General features: G+C 39.9%; 1 protein-coding gene across 2 annotated transcripts in view; it reads left to right on the plus strand.

Annotated features, from left to right (window-relative positions):
* Fmn2 (formin 2) overlaps positions 1-20844 on the plus strand; it is a 308299-nt gene that overhangs the window by 77536 nt on the left and 209919 nt on the right. For both annotated transcript variants that reach the window (XM_063240263.1, XM_063240264.1), the window contains one exon: positions 1403-1458. In XM_063240263.1, the coding sequence (XP_063096333.1) occupies positions 1403-1458 (56 nt within the window). The remainder of the gene's footprint in view (positions 1-1402; positions 1459-20844) is intronic.

Below are 20844 nucleotides of genomic sequence, written 5' to 3' on the forward strand. Positions count from 1 at the left end.
ATTTCTAATGAAATGAACTATTAGAACACTATTAGGAGTTCCTCTGCACTCCTACTGCACTATATAAATACAAACATGAAGGAAAGAAACTTTCCTACACGCGAACAAAGTCAGGAGTGGGCTTGAGTGTGTAGCGGAAAGGATTTGGAAATAAAGAATGCCAGAAAACAGGAGTGCTACTTCATTATTAGGTGCTGACTGGCTTCATGCCCAAGATCTTCATTCAGATTTGACTTTGTTAAATCCTGATGTCAGTTCAAACTATAGATTTGTCAGCATAAGAGAGAAGGTAGAGCTGAGGAAGAGGACCTGAGGATACCGGGGAAGAAGGAGCATTCTGGGCAGGAACAGCAGCCACTGTGACCTTGGAGGCCCCTCAGAGAGGCCCTGGCTCTCCAGCAAGCTGGCCAGGGTGGCTGAGCACAGTGGGCAAGTGGAGAGAGGTGGAGGCGGTTGATTAGGAAGTGTGGGTGGAAAACACTGCTCGAAGGTCTTGCTGAGACTGACACTCATTTGAGAGCAGTGATGTAGCTTCGCAGTCTTGTGCTATTTATTTAGCAAATGCCTTGTATTTTTCTGTCGCACAGTGGCAGCTCCTGTGTGTCTGAATTGTGACTGTTGCTGTGATCATGGTGGGTAACGTTGCGTCTTGTCTCTGTGGTCTGGTCTGCAGGCCAGGCAGTTAAGGGGAAGAATGTGACAGTTAGGAGACCTAAGCCACCAGCTGTGCTGTGGACCTGGGGCTTGTGACTTACAGTGCTGAGGAGGGATGAAAATTACTGGTTTTTGCACTCTGATCCACAGAACTCTGGGAGCTCTTGAAAGTTTTTTATTTTTATTTTTTTGAACTTGCATGCAAATTTCATTTAGGAGAAGTTATCTCCAGTTCAAACAAAAATCCCAGACTTGATTATCCCTTAGGGGTTCCACATGATGCATTTGAAATCTCACAGAGTCTCAAGCGACAAAACATGGAAGGAGCAAAGTGCTTTGTCACTCAGGTTCTGTCGGTAGCAATATTCCTTCCCTCTCATGGAAACCAGAGATAATTTGTCACTAGTTTACAGAAGGCTTGTGAGATGCCATCCTTCAAGCCCAAGGTGGCTTCCATTATTGTTAGGATTTCCTGACACAGTATAAAAATTAGCAGTTGAGAAAAATAGCCATGTTAATGTGCAAAGAGACTAGGACTTTAGTTTTTAAAAGTATCATTGTATGATTGTTACTTCCTAAAAAGTTTTTATATTCTCATAATCTATTAGTGTCATAATTGGAAGCAACTGGATATTTTTGGTACTTGTAAAAATATATTTTACCAAAAGTTTTATTTTTTGATGGGGGAAAATTGTTTTTTCTTCTCTGTCTTTTAAAACGTTGACTGTCTGCTTCATTTCCTATCCAGAATCCCAGTCTGCTATTTTGGAAACTCCAAAAAAAGCTTCAGACACTGTTCCACAGGTAAGATCTCATTTTGTTGTTGAACCACTGCCTTATTGTCCTAAAATTGTGATAGGTTCTTCAGTTTATCTTTTCCACTGCCCAGCTGGCTAGGTCATCCTTGTTTCCCTCAATCTGTGGGAACCCAGTCAGGTAGAAGCGGATGTTTTCTTCCATTTGTACTTTGCACAGAAATCAGCTTTGAAGTGAGACTGAGTTTAAGGTTTTTCAGAAGCTGTATAATTCTATATCCAGCAGCAGGAAACTGGTTGTGCTCAAAAGGTTTCTGTGCTGAAATGTGCCTCATGGAATATAACCACCACCAATACTTTTAAAAGGGAGAGAACCTGTGAGAGATGTGTGACATTATCTAAGATTGCCCTCTCCCTTTCAGGGGACAATACAGGGGTTGATCAAGGGCCCTCCTGTGCTCAGCAAGTGCTCTACCACTGAGCTGTAGCCACAGCCCCTAAGATTCTCACATTGCCTTGGTGGATAACTATTAACTATTAATGTCTGTTCAATTTGTATGGAACCCTTCTTTTCTATTATTAGAGAAGCCAAATTTTGTTTTTTTCCTCCTTTTTCTCAAATGGATTTACTGTAAAAAATATTAAAGCAAGAAAGTAAAAATAAGGATTAGTAATTTTGGGTAGTGCTCCCTGTTTTGGATATAGATTCACTTTTTAAGTTTATTCTTACTTTCACCCAACTATGCTCTTGAAAATAATATTGTGTTAGAAATGAGCAGAAAGAATGGTGTTCTGTTCTATGGAGTGCAGTCTAATAGAAAATATCAGTACTGGTACCTAGTGGGCGATGACATATGTGACTTATTTGGGACAGAGCATTCTTTTCTGTAAAATTAAGGAGTGGACAATCTTTGAAAATTTATGAAAGTATACACTGATTTTCCCTTTACAAAGAAGCCTGGCTTCATACATGAAAGTTGTGCTCCCTCTGGAGGAAATGCAGGGGTATAATACCAGTTGAGAATTTTTTTTTTTTTTTTTTTTTTTTTTACATTTTGTAAAATTTTATTTTAAAGATAATAAAATACAACAAAACAAGACAGAACTAAGCCAGACAAGACAATGCCATGAAATTGGTACAGAACTTCAGAGCAGGATACCGGTGAAAGGATTATGGCCCAGATGGACACTGTAGCCAGTAAAGCCTCAGGCGGAACCAAGGAGCTCCATCTTCCCCACCTCTAGGAATCTACCCTTGGTGCAAAATAAATACCAATGGGCTACCTGTGCATCCCTAATGCCCCCTCAGGCTCCACCCCAAACCTAAGCTACATGTATGCCCCCACTCCACGTATCCAATGGAGATGCTGGACGCCAGGGGGTTGGGAGATCTCTCCCTGCATTCTTAAAAGGAAAAAGACAAAAAAAAATAAAGGTCATTTATGATAGAACTGTGGGGGATCGGCAGCAGTTGAAAAGATGAGAAGTGTGAAATATAAATGACCTTTATTTTGAGAATGTGGAGAGAGAAACCCCTGATCTCCCGGGGCTTGACATCTCCACCCCGGGGTCAGCAATCTCTCCACAGAACATGTGGAGTGAGGCACATAAGTAGCCTCAGTTTGGGGTGGAACCTAAGGGGGCATTAGGGAATCACAGGTAGCCCATTGGTCTTTGTTTGGTGCCATAGGTAAATTCCTAAGGGTGGGGGAAATAGGAGCTCTTTGGCTTTACCGGCTACAGTGTCCTGTCTGGGCCCAAACCCTTTCATATCCCGTCTTATGATTATTATGAAAAGGGGCGAAGATTTCTCTCTTTAACTGATTCCTGCTGGCAGAGGGCACTGTCCTGGGGTCTAGGGGAATCGATGGGATGACGGTTGATGCCCAGGTAGACGCTGGTGCCAGGTGTTTTAGCCAGGACAACTTCACTGGTGAATGCATATATGTTAGACTGGAAAAACAAAGAGACAAGGTGTTATGAGGAGACATGGCACTGTCATATTTAAGGACTCAGGTGAGGTAAAGGGAAAGGTTTCTTTGATTTAGACATGTCATTATATTAGGATGTTGAAGTAGAAACATTTCCATGGTAAGGCAGAATTCTGAAAGTTAAATGTGGGGTTATGAGGAGTGAAGTTATGAGAGGTGCTTACTCCCCCATCTGAAAGGGTAAAAGTTAAAAGGGTAGGTAGGTAAGGCTTGTCTCTGGTATGCATGACGTTGGAGTCTTTAGGAAATACTGTTAAGAGTCCTGCTGTAAAAGAATAAGAAATTAGAAACCAAATTGGATGACAAAACCTGACAGCCTCCTGAGAGCCGTGGCTATGAGGCCTTGGTAAGGCAGAGATGAGTAGGCAACAGGATGGTTAGATCTAGGGCCTGAGTGATGTGAAACCAGAATGGCAGCCTAGCAACTTTGATTTCTGTTGAGGTTGCTAAGAATATCAGGTAGGTATGGGTTGCTGTAACCTGGTTGTAGTCCTTGGAATGATTTGCTGTAACAGAGCTTTAGCAAGTATATCATCAGTTTCCCTGGTTGTGGGAAAGGCTTTTATGTATATCAGCCTTGACCAGGGTTGCCTGAGAAATTGGTGAATAAGAAAGGAAGGAGGTGTTCTTATATCACTGAGGAGAGGTTTACTAGCGATAACAGGTGGAAGCTGTTGAGGTCTCAGTGTGTCTAAGTCAGCCTGTATAAAAGGCATTTTAAGATTTAGGACTGGGACTGGTATGAAATAGGCCCTGTTTGTAAATGGCATAGGTTGACCACCAATACTCTGTCATAGAGTACTTATGAGGACTTATGATAGCAGCCTAAAAACTCAGGAAGAACTCTGTACATATGGCCTCTATGTCCACAAGTATAGAGAATGTCTTACTTGAGAGTTTTAGTGCGACTTGGACTCTGAGACAGATACCCATAAAGGGGGCTGTTGGCCCTGAGCCCCGTCAGTCTTTGGCAGCAAGTTTCAGCCATGAATCTGGCAGTGCTGGCACTTCCTGTGAGGGCTAGAAGTTAGGATGTTTGCTAGGACAGTCCAGTAGCCCTGGAGTAAGGTCTCAACACCAGGATGGGGCAGTCTCTTGCCCAATGTCTTCTGCTGCATTTGAGCGTGGTCCATGGGGGGGGGGGGCAAATAGCTCCACCTCCTGTAGGTTTACCTGTCTCAGAACTCCAAGTGTCACTGTTATGTCTGTTGTTGAAAATATAAAAAGCCATATTAAGATCTCTATAAGGTTTGAAGGTCAAGTTTTGCCTTTTTGTTTGAGATCTGGGCTACAGTAGAAGGTATCTGTAGAATTAAGGAAGTATGCAGAGTCAACAGGGTATTAATAACTTTAATAATGACTTTCCATAAGGAGGACAAGGTCCAGAGAACTTTAGGAATTGACATGTTATTTATGTCATATATATACGTATCTCTTTATGGTATTAAAATGTCTAATGCCATCTGATTTTTAGAGGATGGCCTGTTTATTAATTTTTACTCTTTTATTTAGGAGAGAGATCAGCTACGGTGTTGTTTAAATATGGTTTTGGCATTCCAGATCAGAGAGCAGGCTTTATCTGGATGGCACACCACTTTTTTCCAGGGTACTGTGTGGAATTACATACTTAGCAAAAAGGCTTTAGTCTACCCTCCTCCTTTTAGAGTATAATCTCATTTTAATGGAAACATTTTGCAGTAAAGGTTTACCAATCTTATGAATAAATCTACCAAAACTGATCTAATACTGTCAAATTCTGAACACATTTACTTCTTTTCAAACCTGTTATTTGCAGTACTATGAACCAAGACAAAATTTGCATCCTCTCGAGCTTTTTATAACTTACTATATAGCCTCAAGTTACCAGTCAATTACCTTTCTCGCTTCTCAGACAACATTAAGACTTTCAACAAAACCCTTTTCTTGGAACAGAGCTAGTGGTTCCCAGCATAAGGAATTTATAATTATCTGGATCTAAAAGAAAATGTTTGTCATGGCTGGAACACACACAAAAAAAGGCAGCAGAAACAATCTGAACTTTATATCTGAAAATGCAAACAGCATCAGATTAGCGATATAATGAGTTGTCTGCTTTGCCTGCCTGCAGGACAGACGGAGCCGCACTTGAGCCTGGAGAAGGGGACTGGTCTGGTGCATGTGCGTAGGTGGAACGTGCAGAGTGGGCAGGGTGAGCTTCGGGACACAGCGTGCAGGGGTGTGGCTGGGACTGTCCCTGGAAACGTGCAAGGCAGAGGCGATGATAGTGCACGGGGAGGGGGAGAGGCTGGGATGCCGCACAGAAATGCACAAGGCGGAGGTGGTGCCGTGGTGGCAGCGGTGAGCTTGCGGTGGCGGCAGGGCTGGGAGGCGGCCCGATGCAGAACTGGGGCTGCTCCCAGAGGTGCAAGGCCGGTAGCCGATGGGCATGGAGCTGAATCACCACGTGGAGGAGCCGCTCATGGGACGCATGGCTCACCGGGCAGCATTAAAGCTGAACAAAGCAGTCCTGCGCGTATCTCTCAACACTGGGCTCGCCCCCCACCCCAGCGGGGAATGAGCCAGCACACAGTGGGCGTGGTGGGGGGAGGGGAAGCGGCGAGGAGACAAAGGGACGGGGATGCTGGTGGGAAAGAACACATTCTCAAAACAAAGGCTTAAAGATAGAGAGTTTTGTAAACTTGTCATTAGTGTGATAAGCCATAGATAGGTATGGTTTTGGGGAGGGGACAGGAAGTGGTCCCCAAGATAAAATCTGGTGTGGGGTCTAGCCCATGGAATTACAACCAGATGAGGCAATGGACTGTGGTTTGCCAAGTTCAAAGTCGGCACTTTGCACTCCAGACTGATCAGTTGTATGGCTCCAAAACTCCTAATAATTGGCTGTCACCAATATTATGAGTGGACTTTACGTGGGGGTCAGTAATAGCTCTGCCCATGAGAACTTAAAAAGCTTTGACGAACATGAGGGTCTCTCAGTGTGGGCTGGTCCAGGGTGGACACAGGTTGCCCAGAAAGACCCTGCCTTGGGGTGAGGACGTGAGAGCTTTATGTGAACTCACGGGAAGGGAGAGAAAACCTGCCTGGGGCCTGGCCCAGTGGCAATCTCCGGGGGTTGCGCACCTTGTGATAAACTGGGTTGGTGTTGTTTGCTTACCGGCAGTGACAAGCTTACAGCTCCCAAGTGTAGAAGTGAGGAATTAATGCAAGATGCAGTCTGGTTCTGGTCCTGAACGGCGGGGAACTCAAACTGGGAGCCAGCCCCAGGAGTCTCTCATCTGCCGTTCTCAGTCAGGAAACCATATGATAGAACTGTGAGGGACCAGCGGTGGCTGAAAAGATAAGTATGAAATATAAATAACCTTTATTTTGAGAATGTGGGGAGAGACACCCCCAAACCCCTGGGGTGTGGCATCTCCACCCTGGGGTTGGCAATCTCTCTGTGGAACATGTGGAGAGAGGCACATAAGTAGCCTTGGTTTGGGGTGGAACCTAAGGGGGCATTAGGGATGCACAGATAGCCCATTGGTCTTTGTTTGGTGCCATAGGTAAATTCCTAAGGGTGGGGGAGATAGGAGTTCTTTGGCTTTACTGGCTACAGTGTCCTGTCTGGGTCAAACCCCTTTCAATTTATATTTCATACTTCTTTATCTTTTCAGCCACACCACAGTTCTATCAAACAGGATAACAATAATAGCTACCATAGTATATCTCGTTATCTTCACAATAGTTGTCCATTCAATCAGGTATAGCAAAATCAAACCAAAACCAGAACACTATAAAATGAATTAAAACAGAATATTGAATAGAGAAAAATAATCAGAACAAACAAAACAGTGAAAGCAATATTTGCCTTCAAAGACAATAGAGAAGGAAGTCCTCCGTATTTGCTATCTTGCAGATGGTCATCCTCTTAAGAGATGCTCAGACCTCTTGTCCCAGGTCAGCATAATCAACCCAACAATACAAGCATTTAGTTGCTTTATGTGCCTTAGTTGCTATCAACTTGGGCTGACCTCAAAACCATCCAGTTCCTTAAGCGAGGTGGGGAGGTTGGAGGGGGTAGATGTGGGTGGGTGCCATGGGTGGGGGGTAGGTTCACAGGAAACATCGACTTGTTCTCTCCTTGGTGCAGCCACGGCTTGCTCTGCTTACCAGGAAGGATTCCAGCTGAGAATTTGGTCCACAGATAACTTTTTACAAAATAAAGCTAGCTGGGCTGTTACCTTTAAGAGTGAAGGTATACTTAAGGATAGTGTCAAAAGAAGGAGAAGGAGGAGGAGGAGGAAGAGGAGGAGGAGGAGGAGGAGGAGGAGGAGGAGGAGGAGGAGGAGAAGGAGAAGGAGAAGGAGAAGGAGAAGGAGAAGGAGAAGAAGAAGAAGAAGAAGGAGGGGGAGGGGGAGGGGGAAGGGGGAAGGGAGGGGAGGGGAGGGGAGGGGAGGGGAGGGGAGGGGAGGGGGAGAAGCAGGAGGAGGAAGAGGAAGTTTCTCCAGCATTTTTTTGGTTAGAGCAGAAACTTGCATTGACCTGGAGAAGCACAGCAGGCTCAACTGGTGGCTATTGATTAATTATGATGATTAACCAATAGGGAGGGGCAATGTTCTAATAATCAAGATTTTGCCCTCAAAATATCCTCCTCGTGTATTTATTTGTTGAGCTGATAAATATAGCTAAATTAGATTTTTCTAAATTCTATGCCCAGAGCATATATGACTGAATTCTTTATTCTATATACCAAAGAGAACCTAGACACAAAGTATTCTATGATAACAACAATAAAACATGAATAACATTGTTCCCTATATTGATGGCAATCACAGTATTTTATGATATATTCTCATGTGTAAAATTACAGAGTGAGCCTCTGTTCTTCTCAAACTATGTAACATTGTAAAATATGTTGCTATCAGCAGAAAACCCAGTGGACTAGATGATTTAAAACAGACTCAAGGATGAAATAGATTGAATGAATACCACATCTTAGCCTTTCCTTGTTGACAATGGATTGTGGAGAACCCAGAAAACACATGACATAATTGAGAGGTAACAATATTTGGAAGCAGTTAGGGTTAGCCCTCAATAGTGACATCACTTACTTTTGGAATCATTGGCCCTTTGTCTTAATTTTTTTAAATGGGCTGGCTCTTTTAATGATACAGGTGTGTACCTAGGATTACCAGCCATAAAGGGATTATACGGAACTAGAATTAATTATCAACAAATGTGTTCTTTTCCTGCATTATTCATTGTAATCCTCATAATAATCTTTTAACACAACTATTATAATTCACATTTATCTGATAACGAAAAAATGCTTGCCTGCCTGTAGAAGTTAAAAGTAATTTGATAAAAGATAAAGTTAAGATTTGAGTTAGGCATCAAGTTTAATACTTCAATTCTATGCAAGTTGATACGTATACATGAATAATCACCTTATAGTTATTTAGCACAATCTGATTCCAAACCCATCAGTTGGAGGAGAAATGTACTAAAAAGTTACTCTTTTAAATTATATCTTTTTTATGTCATAGGTCAAGATTCATTATACAGTGACACAGGTGAATTAAACTATGCATCTGGAGGTTGTATGATGACTCTGATGTGCTAAGTGTTGTGTTAACTTTACAAATTTTAGTTTTGTGTTGCTTTAGTGAAAGCTTACTTTTCCATTTACAGTCCCTTGCTTTTTTCTCCTTGGTCACTAGGTGGCAGCTCTGTATCTCTGTAAATCGCCACCTCTGAAGGAAATAAGCAGGGAGTTGTAAGCCAGTTTGCTCAGAGGGAATAGAGACCAAAGGTTTGCTGGTCTGTTCCCCACTGCCTGCATTATTCTGTGGTCAGCCTGGGAGCTCCCAGGACCGCTGGGTCAGCCCCACAGCGGGTCTGGAAAGCACTCTCTAAGCTTTTCTCCAGACGTGCACTCAGGCACCTGTTCCCTCCATTGGAGCTCATTGGAATTTATTGAATGAATTTTGTCTTTTATTCTCTCCCTCTAGTTAATAATTCTGAGAATTCAATATCCCTTGAAAAAAACTCATGCTCTTACAAAGCTTTTTTCCCCAACTAAAATATTAAAGGATTTAGTGTTTCCAACGTAGTGTGAATACAACTGTCATTCGTGAAGAGAAAGGAATATAGCTGGCTCTTGAGTGCCTCTATGGATGTCTCATAGAATTAGGAAGTCTTAAAAAGAAGCTCCATTATCTAGGTCTCAATTTTTTATTTATCTATTTTTATCTTTATGTTTTAAAAATTTGAGACAGGCACCTTGCATTGCCCAGGAAGTCCTCCAGCTGCTGGGCTCCAGCAATCCTCCTGACTCGGCCTCTGAAATAGCTGGACTACAGGAATGGGTCACTAGACTGGGAACTCACTGACTGTTTTAAATTTAAGGGAAATTCTACATAGTGTAGAGAAATATGGCAGAAAATTGAAATGAGAAGCCCAGTTCTCTTTTATTTTAACCTCTGGTATTTGAAATGCTACTTAACTGATCACCACTCTTATATTCCATAACATATAAATAACTAAATCTCAACTATTTTCTCTAAAAACATTTGCTTTCAAGTTTGGTGTATATAGCATGCTTTACTTGATTGCTGTCCAGGTTTTAACTTATTCTTTTCTTTTAAAGCAATGTATACATTTTTTGAAGCATCTTCCTAAAACTCTGACATATTTTTAATGTAAATAGATTACTTAAAAGATAACTAGAATAACATTTTGATCTTTCAAATTATAGCTTTAGGTAAGGAATGATAATGTTAATTTACAATTAGGTGTCTACACTTTACCATATAATGAATAGCCACATCTATTACAAAATGGTAGATAGCAAGAAATTAAACAATGTAAACAGTGTTTCTCTGTATGTTGTATAATTTAAATGCTAATGAATCCTCATGTCAGAAAGATTTTCTGCTCACATCAGTCCTACTGTGTCACCTCAATGCCCAATTCAATTAGAGATTTATTTGAATTGACTGCTATTTTCCATTTAATCTCCTTAAAGTGTATGTTAAAGTACTCTTTATACAGTGGCCAGTCAGTATAATTTTAGTTTGAGAGCATCTTTAGGAACCAATCTAAGAAACACAAGAGAATAAAGTGTAGTAGCTTAGCTGATGGCATCGAGAGAAGATGTACAACATTCTTTTTAAAGTATCAACATACTTTTTAAAGTATCAACATGACACCAAAGTCAAAAATTCCTCACTACAAAAGTTTCATGCAAGCCAGGGATGTGTAGCTCAGCAAGCACAGTGCCTGCCTGGCAAGTACAAGATCATGAGTTTGATTCCCAGTACCAACCAACAAATAAGAAACCCAACAAACAAACAAACAAAATTTTCATTCCAAAATAATTAAAAATATTTGTATAAAATTACCTCAAGTTATTTATTTATTTTTGTCTTTTTGAGGCAGATTCTTACTCTGCAGTTTAGGCTGGCTTTGAGCTCACTTTGTAGCCCAGGCTGGTCTTGATTTGCAATGATTCTCCTGCCTCAGCCTCATAAGTGTTGAGATTAAAGTCATGTGCCACCAAGACCATGTGCCTCAGGTTATCTTTGTATGCAGGCTAAGGTGTATATAAAATGATTTTTGTGTTTAGACCTGGGTTCCATCCCCAAGATATATCATTATGTATGTGCAAAATTCCAAAATTAAAAATAAATCCTTGAAAAACTAATGGTTCTAAGCATTTTGGACAAGAGATATTCAACCCATATGAATTTAGAAGGTGATTAAACCCAGCAAAACTACAATCCACAGGACAAGTAAATAACTAAAATACAGGACAGTTTGACAAGTAGAGCTTACAGGAGACAGGGAGCGAGATCAGACTTTGAGTTAGTCATCCTTGAAACCTACCTCAGTGTCTGATCATTCCCAGGTGCTCAGTAAACACTGTGACCAAATGATTCTGGGGAAAGGCAAGTAGAAACCAGCTAGGAAGAGAAGCAGGATACCCCTGCAGAGGTGCAGGCATTGAAAGCAGGTAACATTTTGGTAGGGGTTTATGATGCTGTTAAGTAGAAGGAAAGATTTTTCCAGATAGACAGCGTAGGCATCTTAGCACCAGAAATAAAGGGAGAAAAAACAAAGAAACTTCCATCAGTTTTGAGAAAACTGTCAGTTAATATCCAGAGTTAGGATTTGAGATGAGAATGAGCAGAAAGATTTGAAAGTGGGTGGTAGAGCTTGGAGGTACAATGAAATGATGTCTTTGCCATCATGAGTTATAGATGGTGTAACCTACCTGTGCCATGCAGCAGTATTAATGAGTTTTGCAAATAGGCGACTGTTCAAGCACCTGACATAAGGGACAAAAGCAAGCTCGTGCAAGTTCTTTGTTTATTAAGGATGCTAGTCTCTTACGAACTACCTGCTGACCTACTGTTGTACAAGATATTTGTGGTAAATACTGAATGAAACACAAAGAACTCTAAGACAACATGCCAGCTCTCTAGAAGGTGAGAGCTGAGTTAGAGGGACATATCACTTCTGTATATGTGAAATGTTTTGTGAGGTGTAATTCTGCCAAGATGTTCAGCGTCTGTTGTGTTACAGACTTTAAAAGTGGGAAAGCTGTTGAGAAATTTTCATGACTGTTTCCAAGGAAAGGTGCTACTTCTCTTGGACAGGTAGAAGATGAATATTTCAGGTAGGAGACAAGAGTAAGAGCACAGATGTGGGGGTGAAGATGGCATTGAGTGGAAGGTGCTGCCCAGTTGTCCAGGTGATGTGGGCAGCAGCTCAGGGAACTCCTCCTGCAGAGACCTTTGCTGGCTTTCAGCACCCTGGGTGGCCGCTGCACGCAGCCCAGCAGCACCAGCCTACAACCCAGTCTTATCTGGATTCCTGGAGTCTCCGATAGATAGGTCTCCTTACTTCCATCTCTAATTCCCCCTAATCTTTCCACGGCACCTCCCGAGTTATCTTTCTGAAAATCAAAGTTTGCTTATGTCTGATACCTACTTAGAGTCATTTGGGCTGCTCATAGATTCTGAGAAAATATTCAGACTCTTGAGTTTTCTCTTGATGTGCTCTGTTTTTACCTTATCACTCACTGTTTCCTATGATTCAGCCTTAACACATACCCATGTGTTCTGAAAACTTCCTTCATGTTGTCTTTGTGTGTTTCTTCTACGCACAATTTATTTAACATATGTGTCTTTGTGTTTTTCCTCCTGTAAAAATCTCTGTAACTCTTGTTAATCGAAACTCATCAAGTGATTTCTTAGACACTATATCTGAGAGACTTATTTTCATGTCCCTAGTCTATGACCCACTGAAATTGTTGAATTATTCAAAAACAGTAGAACTCCTTAAGGACAAGACTGTCCTTACTTTCTTTGTCCCTCCAGTGTCTAATATGGTACCCAGCATTTTTTTGAGGAGCCCAGACAAAGACGTTTACTGAAAGAATACATGTGATAAGAATCACTGAAGGTCCATTTGGGGATCAGTTTACCTGAGCATAAATCCCAGTTATTGCACTATGAACCCAGGAACTGTCAAACATAAAACCAGACACTAGTTAAGTGATAAGGACAGATTTTAATCACTAGTAACTCTTAGAATAAGGAAAAGAGTTATAAACTGAACTTAACTTTGATTTGAGGTAATTGAACATTTTAAAGGGAGAAGGAAGGGACAGAGAGGAGGGAGAACAGAAGCTCAGGGGAATCAAGGAAGTGTGAGTGAGTTTAGGCCAGCTGTGTTTGCTAATTGGCGATGGATGATGGAGGTTAGAACTCTGTCCTCCCCCAGAGGCTGAGAGACTGCCCTCATCCTCAGGTGTTGCTGGATCAAGCAGTAAGTTTTTGAGAATCTTGGGTTTTCTTACATAAGCACTTTAAAGAGTGCTGGAGTCCTCCTAGGGATGTGGCCTTGAGTTATTAGAAATCGTGGTAGCATCTGCTCAAGTCTTTATAGGCCCAGGTAAGAGGCCTTTTGGACAAGAGGGCTCAGAGAAGCCTGTCTAGAGTTTGAGGTGAGAGTCTTTATCAGAATTTGTCTTAGTTTGTTTTTTGTTGCCATAGAAAACTATATCACAGACTGGGAAAAAAATAGAAATTTATTTAACTTCTAATTCTGATGACTGGGAAGTCCCAAAAGCACGTCAGTGGTGTTGGCAGGGGTCTTAGTGTATCAAGCAGTGTTGGCAGAAGTCAGTGCATAGAGAGACAGAGCAAGCCTGTGAGTTTAGATTTGCCTCCTTTTCTTATAGTCACCAGGCTGTCAAGGGAGCCCAACTTTTGTAACCTCATCTGACCCTAATTATTCCCAAAGATCTTACCTCCAAATACTACTACTGGATTTATTTAATTAGCTTAATTTGGAGGTTAAGTTCCCAACACATGTTTTGGGGTATATATTCAAACCATAGCAGAGCTTAAATAGAACTGCTAATGAAATGTAATTTATTAGTCAGTTTAAAATTTGTTGTTCTCTTTAAACAAAGTATTTTACTAGATGCTTTATCTGTAAACTGGGCATGATAATTACTACCTCCTAGAGATTCTGTGGACTTTAAATGCATTAGTTTATATAAAATGTTTTGAATTACTTCTGGCATATTAATAAATACTCGAAATATTAGCTACTGTGTTTATCATGATTGTTAATTCTGAGCAATCTTCTGGTTTTAAAAGTGAATTTCATAATGTGATCAATCCTCATTATTCACAGATTCTGTACTTGTGGACTCAAATACTTACATGTATTTTATCCCTCAAATCAGTACTCACATGGTACTTTCAACGTTCCCCCAAATCAGCAGCCCTGTAGCCTGGTTATTTGCAAACATGCACAAAGTGGTAAAAGTTTGCTGTACCCCCTGGGTAAGGTTGAACAAGCTCTGCTTTCTTGGGTCAGCCTTATTCTGGAAGCAAGTTGTCATTTGCATGGTGTGCTTAGTGGTATGTCTTTCACAGGTGGGGCTTTTCCCTGGCAATGTCACTGCTTGAAATGGCCCCAAGCTTAGTGCTCAGCGTCATTGGTGTTCTTGAAACTAGGAAGGCTGTGATGTGCCTTAGGGAGAAAATGCATGTCAGAGACAAGCTTCATTCAGGCATGGGTTACAGTGTTCGTGGACATGAGTTCCAGGTTGATGAATCAACAGTAGGCATTAAATAAGTATCATTCAGCAGGAACATAGTTTAATAGGGATTATACATTGGTCAGTTGATATAAATGTCACCAAAGACTTACAGGCATTTGACACTGCATTTTTCTAGGAGCAGTGATTCGGTATTGGCTAACAGTGTTTGCCGTGACTATTTCTAACTACCACTAATGACATGAATTGATTGCACCTTAGTAAAATATTGATTGGAAGAGGGTGACTAGGGCCAATTAGGGAGAACAGCACCCTTTAAAGTGCTTATGTAAACTCCTGAATTAACTCCACACTATGATGAGAATCTTAACTTATTTGTTGATGGGAAGCAGGAAAAATAGCAACCAAAGACCAAACTAGTGTTTTGGTAATTATTCCTATGGTATAAATTAGTCTGTGGTTTCCTAAATATGGTCCCTGAGCCAGCAAATTGGCATCAACTGGGAACTGGTTAGAAATGTGAATACTTAGAGCTGACTGACTCCAGATTTACTGAATTTCAAACACTTGGGACGGGACCCAGAAATCTGTATTTTTAACAAGTCCTCGGCCCAGGTGATTTTGGTGCACATTCTGCTCAAGAGAAAATAAATTATAAAAGTGATTCAAAGTCTTTAGCAAACCTAAGTAAGCAAGACCGGAGGTTATTATTTAGAGAGAAGATGAGATGCATTTTACATTTAAAGAAAAGGGCAGGAAAGTCTAATACTATCACAGTAGCTAAGCACTCACAATACGGAAGTGAAGCATAATGACTGAGAAAAACCTGGAGTCATCAGTAAAGATGGGAGATTCAAGATCTAAAAACAATGAGGTATTGAACTAGTGAAAAGAGGATGGTAGGCCAAAAATGAAGTCTTCACTTTCCCCCTAAAAATCCAGGGGAAAAAATGAGTAGGAAGGTGACAGTGTAAAATTATAGAAGATGGTGATTAACAGTCTTTGATTCCTTATAACAGCCAGTGTTAAAGCTATAGTATTTGGCAATAAAGAGAAGATTAAGAATCCCAAGAGGGCAAATCTGTCAGAGTGCCCCAGCCTGGCTAATATTCCTAATTCCTGCCATTTGATTTTCCACCAGCTTTGTTCTTTACGAAGTTTCTTTAAGGCATTAATAACAGTTGAGTGTTAATGCGAGGAAGGAGGTTAGAAGGAAAAAATAAAATAAAAACACAGAGCTGCTTTTTATAGCAGCAGATCATTAAGGGGATGTGAAAAATGTGATAAAGCGGTGCTCTTCCTCCCTGCCTTGTCTGGGCCAGTGAAGGCACAGACTGCCTTTATGGAACCGTCTAGGACACTGCTACCACCCTGGTTCAAATCGCTAGAGACCAGCTTCGGAAGCCATGAGAGGAAACAACAACACCAGGTTCCGTCTTTTCTGCTTGTTTCCTTTTTCATGACCCGTTTTCCCAGACATAGTATTACTTCCCCAGAGTACATTCACTACTGATGATTCCTTTAACCTGTACGTCCACCTGTTTACCAGCCAAGGTGTGAAACACTTAGGATTTCTAAGTTATCTCTCTCCTTTCACATCATATTTCGCACACAGTGAAAGTCCTCGGAAAGTTTATCATTCATTCCAGTTCAGGAATCTAATTTTCAAGAATTCATTATTTGTGTCATTATAAAGATTCTGTAGATGGCGTTCCAGCTGTGTGAAGCTTTTCTTTTCTACCCTGTATTCTACCAGAAGAAGCCTGGATACATTAGTTTGTCATGTTTTGATGTTTTTGTCTTTCTTAATTTTCTTTCAAACCTGAAGACTTTGTACTTAATTTTGATACATAACCATATCTATTTAAAATCTGGATTTTTAAAAATTTAGGTTCATTTCTAGCATGTGTTGGTTTATTGTAGATTTGGAATTCCATTTGTTTGTTTCAAAATAGAATGCTTTAGAAGTTAAAACATGACAGAGAGAATTTATATGAATCAGTGAAAAGTAAAATTCCTGTTTCATAAATGTCTACTAAAATTTCCCAACCTGCCAGTGATAAAGCCTTAGAATTTAATGGAAATTGAAAATTTGAGTGTGGCAGAAACTAAGTTACATGTCTCATACCAAAATTTATAAGGCAGACTGTTAGTGTTACCGTACCAGTGAACAGTTTTTATATTCTAGGCTCTGAAAGTATCCTGCCTACATAATAACGTTTCATAAATGAGCAAATTAACTTTTCAGCAAAAGCTTTACTTGAGTGTGTCTTGGCTTCCTCCTTGACAGTTGTAACCTTAATGTTACAGCAATGTTTTCTTTTTCTGGGAATCAGATAATCTTGCATTTGGAGAAATGCTTTTTGGTGAACATTTTATTTTTCAATGGCAATTTGTATTTCATAATATGCAAGTGTTTAAACAATTTATAAGAACTAACTGTCACCACCCACATATAAGGTTGTACAGGAATGGAAGAATTTTGGCTGACTTACTGTATATAATTGTTGAGCCAAACTGGATGGCAAACTCTATCACTTTTAATGATTTAAAGTTTTGAAACAATATTTTAAAATATAAATAATCTCAAATACTACTTCAAGTATATTACTTATTGTGTTGACTAAAAATATGTTTATCTTTCCTCCATTTATAAGGATCTACTCATTACATAAATTCTATCCAAAATTGCCAAGATCCTGTTTTTCCATTTCATCTTTTAAAATATTATTTAATTGTTGATTGTAAGAACCATCAACACTGAGTAAACTGTTGCATAAATTCTGGAAATGCTGAGTGTCTTTTTGATAAGTGAAGTCTAAAGATAATGAAAGTACATTTCTCCAGTGTCAAGTCCCTTGAGAATCTGCGAGGCCACCCTCTAGCTGTACCCTGGAGGGACACAGAACAAGTTCCAGGAAATGGACTTAGGGTAGCAGACTCCTAACTTGAGCCCTTTCTAGAGACTTCTGAGCTCCTCGAAGTCTCTTAAAGATTAAATCTGGGCTTTGTCAGTGAGTGCGTCCTGCAGATCTTTTCCTTACTTCCTATGGTAACATCTTTGACCAAATGATCAGAAAATAAGATATTTTTTCTTCATAATGATCAATATTTATCATGTACATTTCTTTATAAATCTCTGGGAAAGAACTTATAGAGAAATTAGCTCTTAATTGCCAACAAGTAAGGCAGGCTTCTCCAGAGAGAAAAAGTCTCTGCTGACACTGAGAACTGGTTTTTTCTGAGAGCCAGTGATCACTCCACTGATAGCCAGGATAAGAAAGGACAGATAAGATTCTTTGGTGACTCTTAGCTGAACCAAAAATGCTGTATACATTTGGCTACCTTAACAGTGAGTGGGTGGCCTTATTTTATAGGCTATTGAGGTAAGGTTTGAGATGAGGTTGATTGCTGTTTCCTGAAATGGAAAAGGAGGATTATTACATTGACTCAGAGTCAGCAGTTTATGGTGTGGATAAGGCTGGGTCGTGGAGGAGAATGACGATTCTAGCAAATTAATTTTTTGTTGTTCTTGCTACAGTGAGAGCAATGTGAGAATCAGATAGATAATCTCTCACCTCAGCTTTTCTTTAGTGACGTCTCTCTATAAAACTTATCCATATAAAAAAGTTCTCGGTAAAAAGTTCAGTCTTTTTGTTGTATGGTTTGTTTATTGTTATCTTCAAGATTCTTTAACTCTGCCACCTCCTGGCACCACATGGCTAACTCTGCTCTATTATAGATTTGCATTTGGAATTTTAGTCTTTTTAGCTTGTTCTGTTATTTCTTCTTCTAGTTTTTATTACATTTGAAACTTTTAAAGGTTATAATGTATATCAGTACCTCATTTTCTAAAAAATTTTTTACTATTATGTGCTCTTGATGACCTGTTTAAAGATAAGTAAAATATAAAAAAATACATATTAATAAGTAGGCCATTTATAAAATCAGGTTTGACTTGAAATCTTTCACCCCTAACCTTCTGACATAGACCATCTGTTACTATCTGTTTGCTTTAGTTTTGGCAGAGTGAATTGAGCAGTGATTTTAGGATGTTTTAGGTCATATGATACAGGCATAACGTAAGACAAAATTGCTAATCTTACAGGTAGTATTTGGTTTCTTGAAGTTGGGGAAGGTGATAGTGGAGTACTTGAATCATATACAGAGTGACTGATTCATGAGTACCTGGCAAAATTAGGTAATATGGCAAGGGTGATTATGTGTGATAGATATATCTAAAAAAATGAAGTTGCACATTACGATTATCAAAGGTCATTGAGAAATTAACAAGATTCTCAAATATTACCAGAAATGAACATCTTTTTATAAGCTTACTGGGAGCCTGGCCAAGAGTCCCGATTGTCTGGCTTAAGAGTACGGCAAGAAAAATAAAAAACAGAGACTAGTATTGCATCAATGCCTGGGAAGTCAGTATCTCCAGATGGGTCCTCTTTCACTCCCAAAGCAGCCACTATTTTTAGGTGTATACAGTGATAGATGGAGCTAGCAAAGGATTACAGTTCAGCAGAAAACTCAGACTCACAAGGGTGTAGATGATCTTATGGTAAGAAGGATGTCCTTGAGTATAATCCTGTGATGACTCAAGAGGATACAGATGATCATACAGTAAGAAGAGTAGATGGGAAATCTCAATAGGAGGTACTGATAATCCCAAATTTCCATTTTATCATCTCTTAAGGAAGTATGCAAAATCAGCCATTGTGAATTAATGGTCCCCAACAACTTCTCATATATACTATAGCATCATACATTTCTCCCCAAAAAATTGCATTGAAACTAATTTTAAATGTAGGAATTTGTGTATGCTTTTATAGTGGCACCTAAGTTCATGAACCTCTTGCGTTTGCAAATGATTTGGTTTGCGAACAGAAGAATTTATGAAAATTTTGTTTTTATTTGCAAACTCTGCATTGGGTAACAAACATGACCACAGGGGTCTTTTACACAAACACCGATGTGGCCATCTTTCCTAAAGCTGTAGAGACAAATTGTTTGTGAACCAAGATATCATTGTATAATAAATCATTTTTAAAAAATAAGGTGATACAGTTACTTAATTTTTAATTTCTCTTAGGGAAAGAATGCTGAATTTTCCACAACTTATTCTGAAATATTGGTATCTGCTTTTACCAGTAAAGCCTTGTTGTAGGAGCTAGAAAATACACTAGGTCAAATAACAGAAGGGTTTACTACATAAATAAAATATTCTTTTGGGAATTTGGAAAGCTTAAAGGATCTGCTTCTAAACTTGAACTTTCATAGCTTTTGAATAACGGTCTGCAGGTAGGCTCAAACCTTGGAGATCACTATTGCAAAGTGGAGAGTGGATATTGGAGTGTTGTCCCAGGGAAACTTCAAATTTTCACATTGTCACTGTCAGTGAGCAATCAGGACACAGAGAAGCATGGTTCTCACTTCTAAACGTAGGTGTGACGTTTAGGTGTCATCTAACAGGATCAACCTGGCTGCAGAAGAGTCTGTAAATACAGTGTAATACAGTGTAAATACAGTGTTTGTAAATACACTGGCAAAGGTGTGGTCCTGGGCAACAGCAAGACCAGTGAATCCCCTTGACTTGGGCAAGGAGTGAGGTAAGTACTTACTGGTTAGGACAAATGCTTATCTCATGCTTATCTCAAAGAGTCGGGGTGTTTGTTGGTGGCAGGCTCCATTGTAAATCTCCACACACCACTCTCATGTTGTTTTCTGTTTATCATATGCTGGGAAACAGTGCAGGGGAAACAGATCAGGGTTACTTGTGGGGAGTCCCTGTGCTAAGACTCAGCCTGGCTGTAATCATCAAGCTGGGTTCCTACACAAGTCTTTTTCTAGTGCCAGTTAACATTTGTAATAGGATTCTTTTTTATCTTTTGCTGTCTAGCTATGTAAATTAAGATTTATAAATTCTAGATATTGTCTGTGCCTGAATTGTGATGTCTGTTGTCACGTGCTCCAGGCTCTGTGTTGGGTAGCTGGCCTGTGACTGTGTGGACATCAATCCGTGTAGAGGGTGTGGAATAATTGTTACTGTGCTAGGTCTCATTTCTTCATCATGGGTCTTTTTTGGTCTGTCTTACTAAGTGTCCTTCATTTTCACACTTTAAAAAAAAATTACAGTCAAATCTATGATGCAAAAGCACTGCCCCAGGTAATAATATTTAAAAATTTAGTTTTGGAAAATTCTCCCAGAATCTACTTCTGCATGCTGTTAATCAATTAACCTTTCTATTTGGTAATCATGAGCGGGAAAATAAGAACTTTAGTTATATAACAGAAATAACTAATGAAATACCAATTAGGGATTAACCGTCACTTCTAAGGATACACTGGGAACGTTAATATGATCTGTACCTTTAGC

This window comes from Cavia porcellus, unplaced genomic scaffold, assembly GCF_034190915.1.
Source record: "Cavia porcellus strain 051 isolate PalLab524CR breed Dunkin Hartley unplaced genomic scaffold, mCavPor4.1 scaffold_29, whole genome shotgun sequence".
In the NCBI taxonomy this organism is placed as follows: domain Eukaryota; kingdom Metazoa; phylum Chordata; class Mammalia; order Rodentia; family Caviidae; genus Cavia; species Cavia porcellus.